Raw genomic sequence first — 12767 nt, forward strand, 5'->3', positions numbered from 1 at the left:
GCTTCCCTGCCGGCTCCTCCCTCTCCAAGTCCAGGGCGAACGAGTGGTCCACTCAGTGGAGAAGATCATTGGCTGCCAGCTACTGACATTAAAAGTCCTGTTCATTGCCAGAGCAAAGAAAAGAGCTGGAAATATTACTGCTGTCACCTATTCACCAATTGCCATCAGGTCCATCACTACCAGGGCTACACATCATCTCCAAAGCTTCTTTCCTGTAGCTATCCAGCTTCACAACAAAACCCACTCAGGTGTAATACCCTAACTGTCCCTGTACAACATCATTTAATTGTTCTTCCCTGCTCTCCTTGTTCTGTTGACAACTATTTATTCCGTTCATATCTTCACATACATTTAAGTTTGATTATTGACATTTGCGCATGTGACCGTTATGCTAATTGTTGATTGCTTATGGCTGTTTGCGCTATTGTCTTGTAAATTATTGGTTGCTATTGTGTTGTCTGTTGTGGTATCGGCTTGTGTTTTTTGCTTGGCGCCAAATCACAATCACGTGCTGGCAATAAAGTGATTCTGATTCTCAGAAGAAGAAAATTACTTTCAATGTGCTAATCCCATCTTAAATCTTGTAATATTCTATTTCTAACACTAGATGACAGCTGAGGCTTTTTAAACTAGAATCAAACACAAACAAATGAGAGGTAACTTAGAAAGAACTTTAATTTGTGATACCTGTATGATGTGATGCCTATTGGGCGCAAGTCCTAGATAAGGAAGCAATACTGTGAGTAGCTAGCAACTTAAACCAGTCTACAACTCCTAATAAGTAGGTACACTGCTGCTATAGTAGGTGTAGGCATGAGTCACAGATTCAGAGTTGTCTATAAGAGAAGCTGATCTGAGAAACAATTATGTCTGGCGCTATATGAATTCTGTGATTTTCTGACACCGCTTGACACCACAGGAGGAGGTAATACAAAGAAGAGTAATCCTGTCTCTGCAAGGTATCAGGAAATCCTCCAGGAATGCACTGTGAAGGCAATGAGAAGAGGGGATATTGGTTAACACCTCTCACAACATACAAAAGGTATGTTAATACCTTTCACAACATGTGCCCATGACAACAAACCTGATTCTAATTCTGATTCTGATACCATACCAATCAAACATCAAATTCTGGGATTTTATATTCAGTCGCACAAAAAGAAATTGAAGAAAACTGATCATTTTCAAATAAGTTTGTGAAATGTCTGAACTTTAGTAAGGACATCTTCCATAAAATCTGTCACCTGGTCCAGCCACCTTGGAGGACTGCATGACAAAGTCTGTCAACCACATGCAAATTATGGCCCATGAGAGATACTATCAGAGTCATAAAGAGAAACAGATCCTTTGGCTCATTAAGTCTGCATTGATCATCAAATGCTCATTTTTATACAATCCTATGCTTACCCATTTTATCCTCCTCATATTCCTGTCAACTGCACCCAGATTCTATCACTCATCAATACACCAGGAGCAATCTATAGTGGTCAATTAACATACCAACCCACATATTTTTGGAGGGAAACTGGAGCACCCAGAGGAAACTGTGTCACTCTAATCCTTGCACAATGAAGTACTGTATGACTTAACACTTACTGTCCAGTCTGTCTATGTCAAGGTTACCTGATTAAAGGTGGAAATATTTGCAACACCTCACCGTTTTCCATCTACTTCTGCATGAGGGAGGACAGTGGAGCTCTGTTTTAAGGAGATCTAACATGTCATCCTCTCTCGTCAAGAAGCAGTAAGCACATGACTTCATAAGGATTCCAGTTCACTTTACAAGTAACTTTAAGTGTACACATGGTATTTGGCTCTGAGATGCACCATGTCAGAAAGGGATCTCACACTCTCAATGCCCACCTGGGTTGCGACAACGCACAATTTACCACGCTGAACAGAGCCATTTCCTGGCAATTATCATGATATCTTAATTTTCTGTCAGTCCACTGATTCATCTGCAGTGAAGCTATTGTGACCGATTAAAGGTTGTCTACTGGGCTGTAAGCGAGACCGGAGGATGAAATTGCTAATACACAGTTCACACGTGCATACAATAAAAACCATAGATCAGAATATTCTTTACAATAATAACTCTGCCGTTCTGATGAAAAGTCAATTGTTTCTCTCTCCTCAGGTGGTGACTAACCCGATGATTGTTTCTAGTATTATCTACTTTGTTGTATAATAATTTCACCGCCAAGATGCCTTTGGAGGACACCTGTAGCATACGGCAGAATGGGTATCATGGCTTTTGGTTGTTTTAATATGTAATCCATGCTATTATAGATTTAGTCTATTCAACAAGAGGAAAATGAGAAGGAGGATGAGGCCTCCTTATAGACCATAAGATATAGAAACTGAATTAGGCCATCTGGTCCATTGACATGGCTGACCCATTTCCTTCTCAGCCCCAATCTCCTGCTTTTTCCCTGTATCCTTTCTTGTCTGACTAATCAAGAATCTATCAACCTCTGCCTTAAATATACCCAATGACTTGGCCTCCACAGCTGTCTGTGACAACAAATTCCACAGATTCACCTGTGGTTCACCTCTGGCTAAAGAAATTCCTTATTTCCATTTTAAAAGAATACCCCTCTATTCTGAGTCTGTGTCTTCTGGTCTTAGATTGCCCCACCATAGGAAACATCCTCTCCACATCCACTCCACTGAGGCCTTTCAACATTCGATAGCTTTCAATGAGATCCCCTTTTATTCTTCTGAATTCCAACAAGTACAGGTCTAGAGCCAACAAATAGTCCTCATATGATCAGCCTTTCAATCCCTGAATCATTTTCATGAACCTCCTTTGAACCTTCCCCAACGTCAGCACATCTGCTACTAGAAAAGTAGCCCACAACTGCTCACAATACTACGTCAGGCCTCACCAGCCCCTTATAAAGCCTCAACATTACATCTTTGCTTTTATATTCTAGTTCTCTTGAAATGAATGCTAACGTTGAAGTTGCCTTCCTCACCACCGACTCAACCTGCAAATTAACCTTTAGGGAATCCTGCATGAGGACTCCCAAGTCCCTTTGCACCTCAGATTTTTGCATTTTCTCCCCATTTAGAAAATAATCTGTGCTTTTATTTCTTCAACCAAAGTTCAACACCATACACTTCCTGACACTGTATTCCATCTGCCACTTCTTTGCCCATTTCCCTCATCTGTCTAAGTCCTACTGTAGCCTCTCTGCTACCTCAACACTACCTATCCCTCCACCCCTCTTCATATCATCTGCAAATGGCCACCAAACCATCAATTTTGTCATCTAGATCATTGACATATAACGTAAAAGGATGCGGTTCCAATACAGACCCCTTCTGGTCACTGGCAGCCAACCAGAAAAGGCTCCCTTTATTTCCACTGATTGTCTCCTACCAATCAGCCAATGCTCTATCCATGTTAGTATCTTTCCTGTAATACCATGGATCCTTAACTTGTTAAGCAGCCTCATGTGTGGCACCTTGTCAAAGGCCTTCTGAAAATCTAAATACATAACATCCACTGATTCTTCTTTGTCTATCCTGCTTGTTATTTCTTCAAAGAATTCCATCAAATTTGTCTGGCAAAATTTTCCCTTAAGGAAACCATGCTGACTTTGGCCTATTTTATCATGTGTCTCCAAGAACCCTGAAATCACATCCTTAACAATCAACTCCAACATCTTCCCAACTACTAAGGTCAGAGTAACTGGCCTATGATTTCCTTTCTTCTGCCTCCTTCCCTTCTTGAAGAGTGGAGTGACATTTGCAATTTTCCAGTCCTCTGGAACCATGGCAGAATTTATTGATTCTTGACAGATCATTACTAATACTTCCACAATCTCTTCAGCCACCTCTTTCAGAATCCTAAGGTGTAGACCATCTGGTCCAGGTGACTTATCTACCTTCATTGCTCTTTTGATCCAGTCTGCCTGTGACAAACTCAAACTCATTCAATTGCACTACCAGTAAATGCAATCTGAATTGCCCAGTCCACTACACTTTCCATCTTTTCTCAGCCACAGTGCAAAGATAACATTTTTCTAAAAAATATTTTAAAACAAAATTTATAAATTGAAGCATACAAAATTACATAGAAATAGCAAATGATTATCCTTGTGTAATCCTTTAATGTCTTAGCCTGTTCCAAATGCTACCCGAATGTCTGCTGTAGAAAGCTTCTGACTCACACATCTGCAGATGGCCCTGAAAATCAACTATGTTCATATCTGATCTCTGAAGTCCTGTAGACTGTGGTCTATCAGACAACATCAAAGAACCAGCAAAATGGAAATGCAGCGATCATAATTGCTATTGTCATAAGAGAGGACAGCAAATTTGTATTTTTTGAATTCAATGCCACTCCCCAAGGTTAGTGCTCTTGTAATGCTGGTGATTATTCAGGGAATACATTGCAGAACTACCATGACAGTCTGAACTTGCTTGATAGAGACTTGAGCCTCCATTGCAGCATCATAATTCTGGATTGCGCTGTCTGTGCTGAACTAGGTGGAGATATTGGTTACCAGATCTACATTTTTAATTGGGTCCACAAGTGTGTTAATGGAGCTGCCTACCCCTATTAAAAAAAAGGTTGGGTTCTAAACTCTATTCAAAGGCTGATGCTAGGTTTGTCAAGATGCCTCTAAGCTTCTTTACACTGCACATAAACTTTTGGTGGAACTGTCAATGCACCAATTTCATTGTGCAAAAAATTTTATGATGTCCCAATAATATATCTCTATCTTCCTTAAATTAAATCATCCAGGGATTTGGTACCTGCACTACTCTTTCACCTTGCCTTGCCTGTAGGCACTTCATACTTGGAGTACACATGTAAATCTGGTCTTTAAGTAGCTAAGATTCTGAACTACTATCTGTGAGTATTAAATTGAGTGGCAGTGTGTACTTGTATTCTATATCACCTGGTCAGATTCTTGGCCCTCTGAAAGGAAAGGAGCACAGAAGTAGGCTGTGGTGAGAGAAAAGCTGCAGAGAGCTGCTTGCTTGTTCCATTAGCAGCATGTGAATCAGAAGTGATTACGGGCTAAGTGGTATGTGGAAAAGAAGATTAATTCTAAGGACACTATTCTGTATCTAACATGATTATGCCTGTGTCCATGGACAACACAACGATAATTCCAGTTATGACCAAGGCCAGGTGACAGGTCATGTGACCATACCTGTCCCTACCAGTTAATTGGAGCTGCCTAAGGCTGGGACGGGGTTCTGAGTTGGATGATCAGCCATGATCATAATAAATGGCGGTGCAGGCTCGAAGGGCCGAATGGCCTACTCCGGCACCTATTTTCTATGTTTCTATGTTTCTATGATTGTGCACCAATAAAGAGAAATGTATTGGTTACTAAGTGTGTAGGTGCACAGCCCACAGTCTATGTGGGCACAGTTGATCATGGTACTGTCAAGTGTGAGGCCTGATTAAGGGATTGTTGGGATGCAAGTGATAGCGTTAGGAACAGAACATCAAAATTAGCCTTTTGAGCTAGTTCAGTCACTTGATGAAATTTTGTCTGATATATAACCCAATTCTACATACCTGATATTTCTTCATATCCTTAAGTAACTTTAGTTAGCAAAAATATATCAATATCAAATTTAAAATTATCAATGGGCCTGGCACTGCCAATTGTGAAAGGGAGTTCTAAACCTGAATCACATTGAGCATTTAAGAAATTCCTAAAATCGCTCCTGAAAGGCGTAAATCTAATTTTTAGTGTATGACCTCCTACCCTTCGTCTGTTCAACAAATTGAAATAATTTATTTTTATCCATCCCTTTAGCTCTCTTTTTTATATATATTAGATAACATTTTAAACTCCAGGTCATACAACTCTAGTTTGTCTAATCTTTCCTTGTAATTTAATGCTTGGTCCAGTTATCATCATGGTAAACCTATTTTGCACTCCTTCGCAGCAATGTATGTTTTCCGAAGGTTTGGTCCTTAAAACTGCTTACATATTTCAGGTGTAGTCTAACCAAATCTTTTTATTGCTTTGCAGTTTTTTAAAAATTCCACTGCACTGTACATAAAATCATTGCTCTAGGAGATAAAAATTCCAGATCTATGTTCATTTTTGTATCAAGAAATCCAATTAAATTATTATGCAGGCAATCAATTCGAGTTCTCTCTGCTGTGCTTTGAGAATATTCAGAGCAGTCTCCAGAAGAAAACATTCCCTTGTGTCAGTGTGTTAGGGAAATGTGCTTCTGCACCACAACAGTCATTCTTTTCGATACACTGAATTAAGATGTCAATTTGTATCAAGGTGCTTATGCTGAAATCAAAAAGAATGTTGTAATCCATCTAATCTTCTGTCCTCCATGCTTTAATATTCCAAATCTTCTTCCATCTACACCCTTTACCAGAAAGACAAAGCAATCTGCTCAGTACAATGTTTTATAACCATCCTACCAACTTTGCCGTGTTAAGAAAAAGAGGCTTGCATTCCACAACCTATAACCAACACTCCACACTTTAGATACACTGTACCTTCATGCTTGGCTTGTTCTTCGTTTTGCTCTGTAGGATCTTGGGATCCCTCTTTTTCTCCTTTTCTTTTATTTCTTAATAAACAAGAAAAATAGTGAGGCTTCAAGGGGACAGTCTTTCATGTTGATTTTTATGCATTTTATGGTGAATTGCTCCCATGTGGTTTTCACAATTTCAGATTGCCACAAAATAGTTTATAACCAATGAAGTGCTCTAAATACTGTATAAGGCCTGATGAAGGCTCTCGGCCCAAAATGTCAACTGTTTATTCCTTTCCATAGGTACTGCCTGACCTGCTGAGTTCCTGCAGCATTTTGTGTATGTTACCCTGGATTTCCAGCATCTGCAGAATCTCTTGTGTTTCTAAATATAAGCATTGTTGTGATGCTGGAAGCACCTGGCCAATGTGCATTGCAAGCTTCTGCAAATAGCAAAGGTACAAAAACTAGATCAAGCTCAAAATTCAAAGTAAATTTATTATCAAATTACATATATGTCACAATATACAACCTGAGATTCATTTTCTTTCGGGCATGCTCAGTCAATCCAAGAAGCACAATAGATTGCACCCAACAGGACAGACAGACAAACAATGTACAAAAGTCAAGAAACTGTGCAAATACAAAAGAAAAATATATAATAATAAATAAGTAAGTGATAAATATCAAGAACGTGAGATGAAAAGTCCTTGAAAGTGATTCCACCGGTTCAGAGATGAAGTTAAGTGAAGTTATTGCCACTGGTTCAGGACTCTGATGGTTGAGGGGTAATAACTGTTCCTGATGGTGAGAGTCCTAAGACTCCTGTTCCTTCTTCCTTCCTGATGGCAACTGTGAGAAGAGAGCATGGCCTGGGTGATGGGGTCTTTGGTGATGGATGCTGCTTTCCTGCAGCAGTACTCTGTGTAGATGTGCTCAATGATGGAGTGGGCTTTACCGTGATGGACCGGGCCATATCCATTACTCCTTGTAGGACTTTCTGTTCAAGGTAATTGTTATCAATAAGCAGATTATTTGTTTAGTATATCATTACTGCTTGAAGGAGTTTGTATGATGAGGGTTGAATACTGGTTTGTCTATCAGGAGGAATACCAATGCTCTTTCTCCTACAGTGTCATAGGATCCTCCTGTCAGGCTGCATGTGTGGCATATATTTATGGTACAGTGAGAGGTACTTCTGCAATGCAACATTTTGGCATTGAGAAATCAAGAAAGGCTCTCTCTTGCCACTCAAGCCAATTAGAAGGGTATTTGACTCCAGTAAAGCTCCTCTTAAAGTGCAAGCATTCAGGGAAAGCAATGATGCTTTTACAGACACTACCATGGCAACTTCCTGCCATGAAGGCATTTCTTATCAGAGATCTTTCTCTTTTTTAGTGGTAATTTCTAATCTAAAGCAGAAAAAAAACACTTTTCTTTCTGCAGAATTTCTTCTGGCGCTTCTTTGTACCAAGGTACAAATTGTTGAAATCACCTGGGGGTTATGTTGACTAGTATTCCATTCTGGGTCAGTCTACTTGCAGTTTATTTGGCCCAATGCCCAGCCTTTTAAATAACACTCAGTTTGAGCCTTCTGTGTAATTAAAAGTTGTTTTATTCTGTGAGAGAACAGGAAAAGTCATGCTTCAGACCAACATGGTTGAAAATTTCACCAGGAATCAATCTTAAGCTTTATTATACTGTTGATGTCATTTGAGTCAGATGGACAAGAAGAAAACAGCATAAGGGTATGCAAATTCCTTATGCCAAGAAGTCCTTCATTGTTAACATGTGGTGTTAACTTATGCAGAACTGTCTGCAAAATAATGTGATTAATGTTGCACTAAAGCGATTTTTGGCCGCACAATGTCGGTTTTTGGGCATTGTGCAAACAACTTTTTTTCACATGATTTCTCATAAAGAGAAAACGTGAACTCTATAGGGAATCCAGTAATGGGACTTTGTTGTGTTAAAGTATAAATCCATAAAGAAGAATGAAGAACCCAAGAGCTGCTATATGTGGCAGTCACTTATCAGTAGTCAGGTGAAAAAAACATATAATCATAGGAAATATGAATAGGGATAGCTATTCAGCTCTTCCTGGCTGCTTCACATTCAATACAGTGACTAATACTACATTTCTATCCTTTCTCAAATCCTTGGAGCCTCCTGTGTCTGGAAATCTATCCACTTCTTACATATACTGTATTCAGTGACGACCTCAACTGCCTCTGTAGTAGAGAATTCAGATGTTCACCCCCTCTGAGTGAAGATATTTCTCATCTCAATTTTAAATGCTTCACTCATTTTCTTGAGACTTGACCCCTCATTCTAGAACCACCAACCCCGCCTTGGTCCTAGCCAGAGGCAACATCCTGTCTGTCTAGCCCTGTCAAAATTTTGTATGTTTCAAAAAGTTTCCCTGTCAGTCTTCTAAACTCTAAAGAATACAGGCCTAGTCAACTCAATCTTTCCTCGTACACAGTCTTAAAAAACACCGTAAAAATGTAAGCCACAAACTACTGATGAGATCAGGATATAAATGATCAGTACACTCCAGATCACGTGAGATATATCTGACATCTGAGATCAGTCACTGATACTAGGAATGAGGTCTAGCCATTATCATGTAATATTGCATTTCCCTTGTATTTGCTCAGCTAACCAACTTGAATAAATTGTTTGAAATCTCTTTGGGTCCTCTTCCCATCTCATAATATCGCCCAGTTTTATGCCATCAGCAAATTTCAAAATATTACATTATGTAGAAATGTAGACATGCATAGGAAAACAAACATTAAACTGAAATATTACTGACTCACAGACTGGAGTTAGCTGCAGTACTGAACTTAATGTAGCTCTTATGATAGATAGGTAAATTACTCCAACAAGAACACATTATCTCCAAACTTAACACAAACTGTGAGCTTAGGGTTTCATACAGGAATTGCCCCAGACAGCTAGAGGTGAAAAACTATGTTGAATGGAATATAAATTCTCATTTACCAATCTAGCTTCAAAAGCCATGCATTCTTAAAAACTGTGCACAGACAGATGTGCATTTCAGATTGAAGACACTTCACCTGATAAAGGGTTTTCAACCTGAATCTCTAAATGAGCTTCACACCAGCTAGGAATTCTATTGCATTTTGGTGTATATGACAATACACTAATCTGAATCTAAAACTGAATCAAATTCTACTTTGCCATATGTCTGATGAAGCTGTTGATATCTATACATGTAGAAAAGTGACTCTCAAGTAGTTCACTTCATAGCACACAGTTGCCGGCAGTAGTGGCAAATACTGCTCACCTTAAATGCCGTGAGAAAGTGATTCTCCAATAGTTTGATACAACTGGGTACCTTATGAGAAAACCTCATGAGAAACAGAAAAGAAGAGCATTTTTTAAATGGTGAGATTGGTTATGTTGATGTTCAAAGAAAACCAGGTGTCACTTAGATATTAATGAGTCACTGAAAGCCAGCAAGTGATTATGAAGGCAAAGAGTATATTATACATGTTGTAAAATTTCCTTATCTCTGCTTTTAAATCCTCTTAAAATAATAACATAGGTTTTACTACATTTGTATAGATCTGTGGTTGAACTATACATAGAGTCTGCATAATGTTCTGGTCTCCTTACCTCAGAATGTACTTGGCATGGTGGGGGAGTGCAGTGAAGATTCACTAAGTGAGTTCCAAGGATGTTGGGTTTGTCATATGAGGAGAGATTCAGAGGACTAGGTGTATATACTCTGTAGTTCAGAAGGATGAGTGGCTATCTCATCAAAACTTGGAAAGTTCTTGTACATTATGACAGGACGGATGCAGGGAAAGTGTGTTCCCTGTGCTCCCTGGCTGGAGAGTTCAGAAGCAGAGTCACAGGTCTCAGACTTGGGGGGTGGGGGGGTGGTCACTCAAGACTGAGATGAGGAGGAACTACTTCACCCAAATTGTGATGAATCTTTGGAATTCTGTATGCTGGAGAGTGGTGTACTCAGATGTTGAGTTTGTTCAAAACAAAGAGATCCATAGATTTCCAGACATAAAGGGAATCAAGGGACAAGGGAATGAAGCAATGAGGTAAAAAAAAATCAGCAGTGATCTTGATGAATGATAGAGCAGACTTAAGGAATCAGATGGCCTATTTTTTATGTTTTCGTGAGACTGTTAAGAAACAAACACTGCAAAGTGGGACTGGTTTCATTTAAAAGAACAGCTGAAGTTGTTTTAAATGAAACCATTTGGACAGGTAGTTGGATGGGAAAGGCATAGAGGTATAAGGGCCTAATATGGGCAAATGGGATTAGCATAGGTAGGCATCATATGAGGGGTGATTGATAAGTTTGTGGCCTAAGGTAGAAGGAGTCAATTTTAGAAAACGTAGCACATTTATTTTTCAACATAATCCCCTCCTACATTTACACATTTAGCCCAACAGTCATGGAGCATATGGATCTTGGACCTCCAGAAAGTGTCCACAGATGGGTGATTGATAGAAGATGAGTTATACAGCTCTCGTTACATGCACATGCAGTTCAACTCTTTGAGTGATTATGCAGAAAGTTTGAAGTTAATAACTCATCTCCTTCTACCTTAGGCCACGACCTTATCAATCACCCCTGGTATTTGGCATGGATGAGGTGGACCAAAGGGCCCTTTTCTGTGGTGTATGATTCTATGAGTAGGTTTCTTGCTCTGAAAGAACAAGTTGAAGTAATGCAATATTTATATATATTTTTATTTCCATATTCTTAACTTAATTAGAATTCTCCATCTGCCTATGCAGGATTTGAATTCAGGTTACTAACTCAGTAGCATAATCACTACACTCACACTTCTTTCTAATGAATCATTCTGTAAGCACAGAAACAGGCAGAGAAAAACATAAAAGCAGGAACCTCAAATAAGTCTTACTTTTTTGATGGTTTCCAGCAAGCACACACAGTAACCAAGGTTACCAGAATGAAAATGCCTCCTGTAGAAAGGATAATGTACAAAGAACTCCGCCCTATAAGAAACACAAACACATCATTATTTGTACTTCATGCTTCTGAATTATAGTTGAAACCATCTTAACTACAAATAGAAGAACATTACAAAGGAATTACTGTTCTGGAAGAGGACATACTTCCTGATGTGCACTGTAAAAGTATTATCTATTTTTGCCTCAATTACATTCATGATATTCATATGAAATGCTTCAAATTTTCTGTATCTAAAACCATTCCTTGCTGGCCATTCCCGATTCTAATCACTCTCATCATTAAAATGAATTCTTCTAACTTCATCTTTCTTATGACCTTTTTTATCTATTCAAGGGATGTGGGCTTTTCAGGCTGAGCCAGCACTTAATTGCCCCATCCCTATTTGCCCTTGGGAATGCGATGGTGAGCTAGTCCTGGAGGTGTGGGCATACCCACAATGTTGTTGAATGTACAAGGAATTCAGGTTTGATCTGGCCAAGGCCTTATATAGTTGCTCTTAAGAATCAGTTCAGGATTCAGCACTAGAAGGTGAGATTAATACGAGTGGCTGTCCCTGGCTGATGTGGATGTGGTGAACTGAACAGCTTGTGCCCATGCTGTATAGTCCATGACTATTATCTACCCTTAAATGCTTCTGAGCTAATTGTCTTTTGGCAATACTGAAAAGCTATGATATTTGACATGCTTTTATAAATGTCAGCATATTTTCATTTTGTTATCCATACTATCCATCTATATATCCTCCCAGTTTCTCAGATTGTGTCCTGTCGATCCTGAGTGTTCCTCTAAATATTGCTTTTGTACTTACTGTACACAGTCAGTTTGACCGGCGTGCTTCGAGAGCTGCTGATTGGATTCTCCACGGCGCAGCTGTAAATGTCATCATCAGTTACGTGGATCTGTGAGATGGTCAGTATTTTCTGATCGCTGGACAAGGAGAACCTTTCATCACTTTCTAGGGGTTTTCCTCCTTTCAGCCATGTATATATTGGTTTTGTTCCATTTTCATGTGAACAGTTTAATGTTACGTATTCACTCAGTTCCAAAACTGTGGAGGATGATAAGACCACCACGGGCTTCGTCACAGGGACTGGATAATCCAAGGTAGAAAACAGACAATGGGCACAAGGCTGTAAAACACAGAGTGTCCCATACAACAACAACAATAACAGCTTGCAATTATACAATCTTTTGGGGAGCATAATTAGTCAGAGGCAAAGTTAGAAACTAATTGGTACTGGGTGGGGAAACTGGTGGTGTAGTTGCACTTGCGTGATGAGTGAATGGGGCTTAGTGGATT

The 12767-nt window shown here is 39.3% G+C and overlaps 1 protein-coding gene across 2 annotated transcripts in view; it reads right to left on the reverse strand.

The window, feature by feature from the left end:
* LOC134340832 (hepatic and glial cell adhesion molecule-like) overlaps positions 1-12767 on the reverse strand; it is a 65432-nt gene that overhangs the window by 9990 nt on the left and 42675 nt on the right. For both annotated transcript variants that reach the window (XM_063038382.1, XM_063038383.1), the window contains exons 3-5: positions 12276-12557; positions 11397-11490; positions 6500-6573 (exon numbers count right to left, since the gene is read on the reverse strand). In XM_063038382.1, the coding sequence (XP_062894452.1) occupies positions 6500-6573; positions 11397-11490; positions 12276-12557 (450 nt within the window). The remainder of the gene's footprint in view (positions 1-6499; positions 6574-11396; positions 11491-12275; positions 12558-12767) is intronic.

The sequence above is a fragment of the Mobula hypostoma genome, chromosome X2 (genome assembly GCF_963921235.1).
Source record: "Mobula hypostoma chromosome X2, sMobHyp1.1, whole genome shotgun sequence".
In the NCBI taxonomy this organism is placed as follows: Eukaryota; Metazoa; Chordata; class Chondrichthyes; order Myliobatiformes; family Myliobatidae; genus Mobula; species Mobula hypostoma.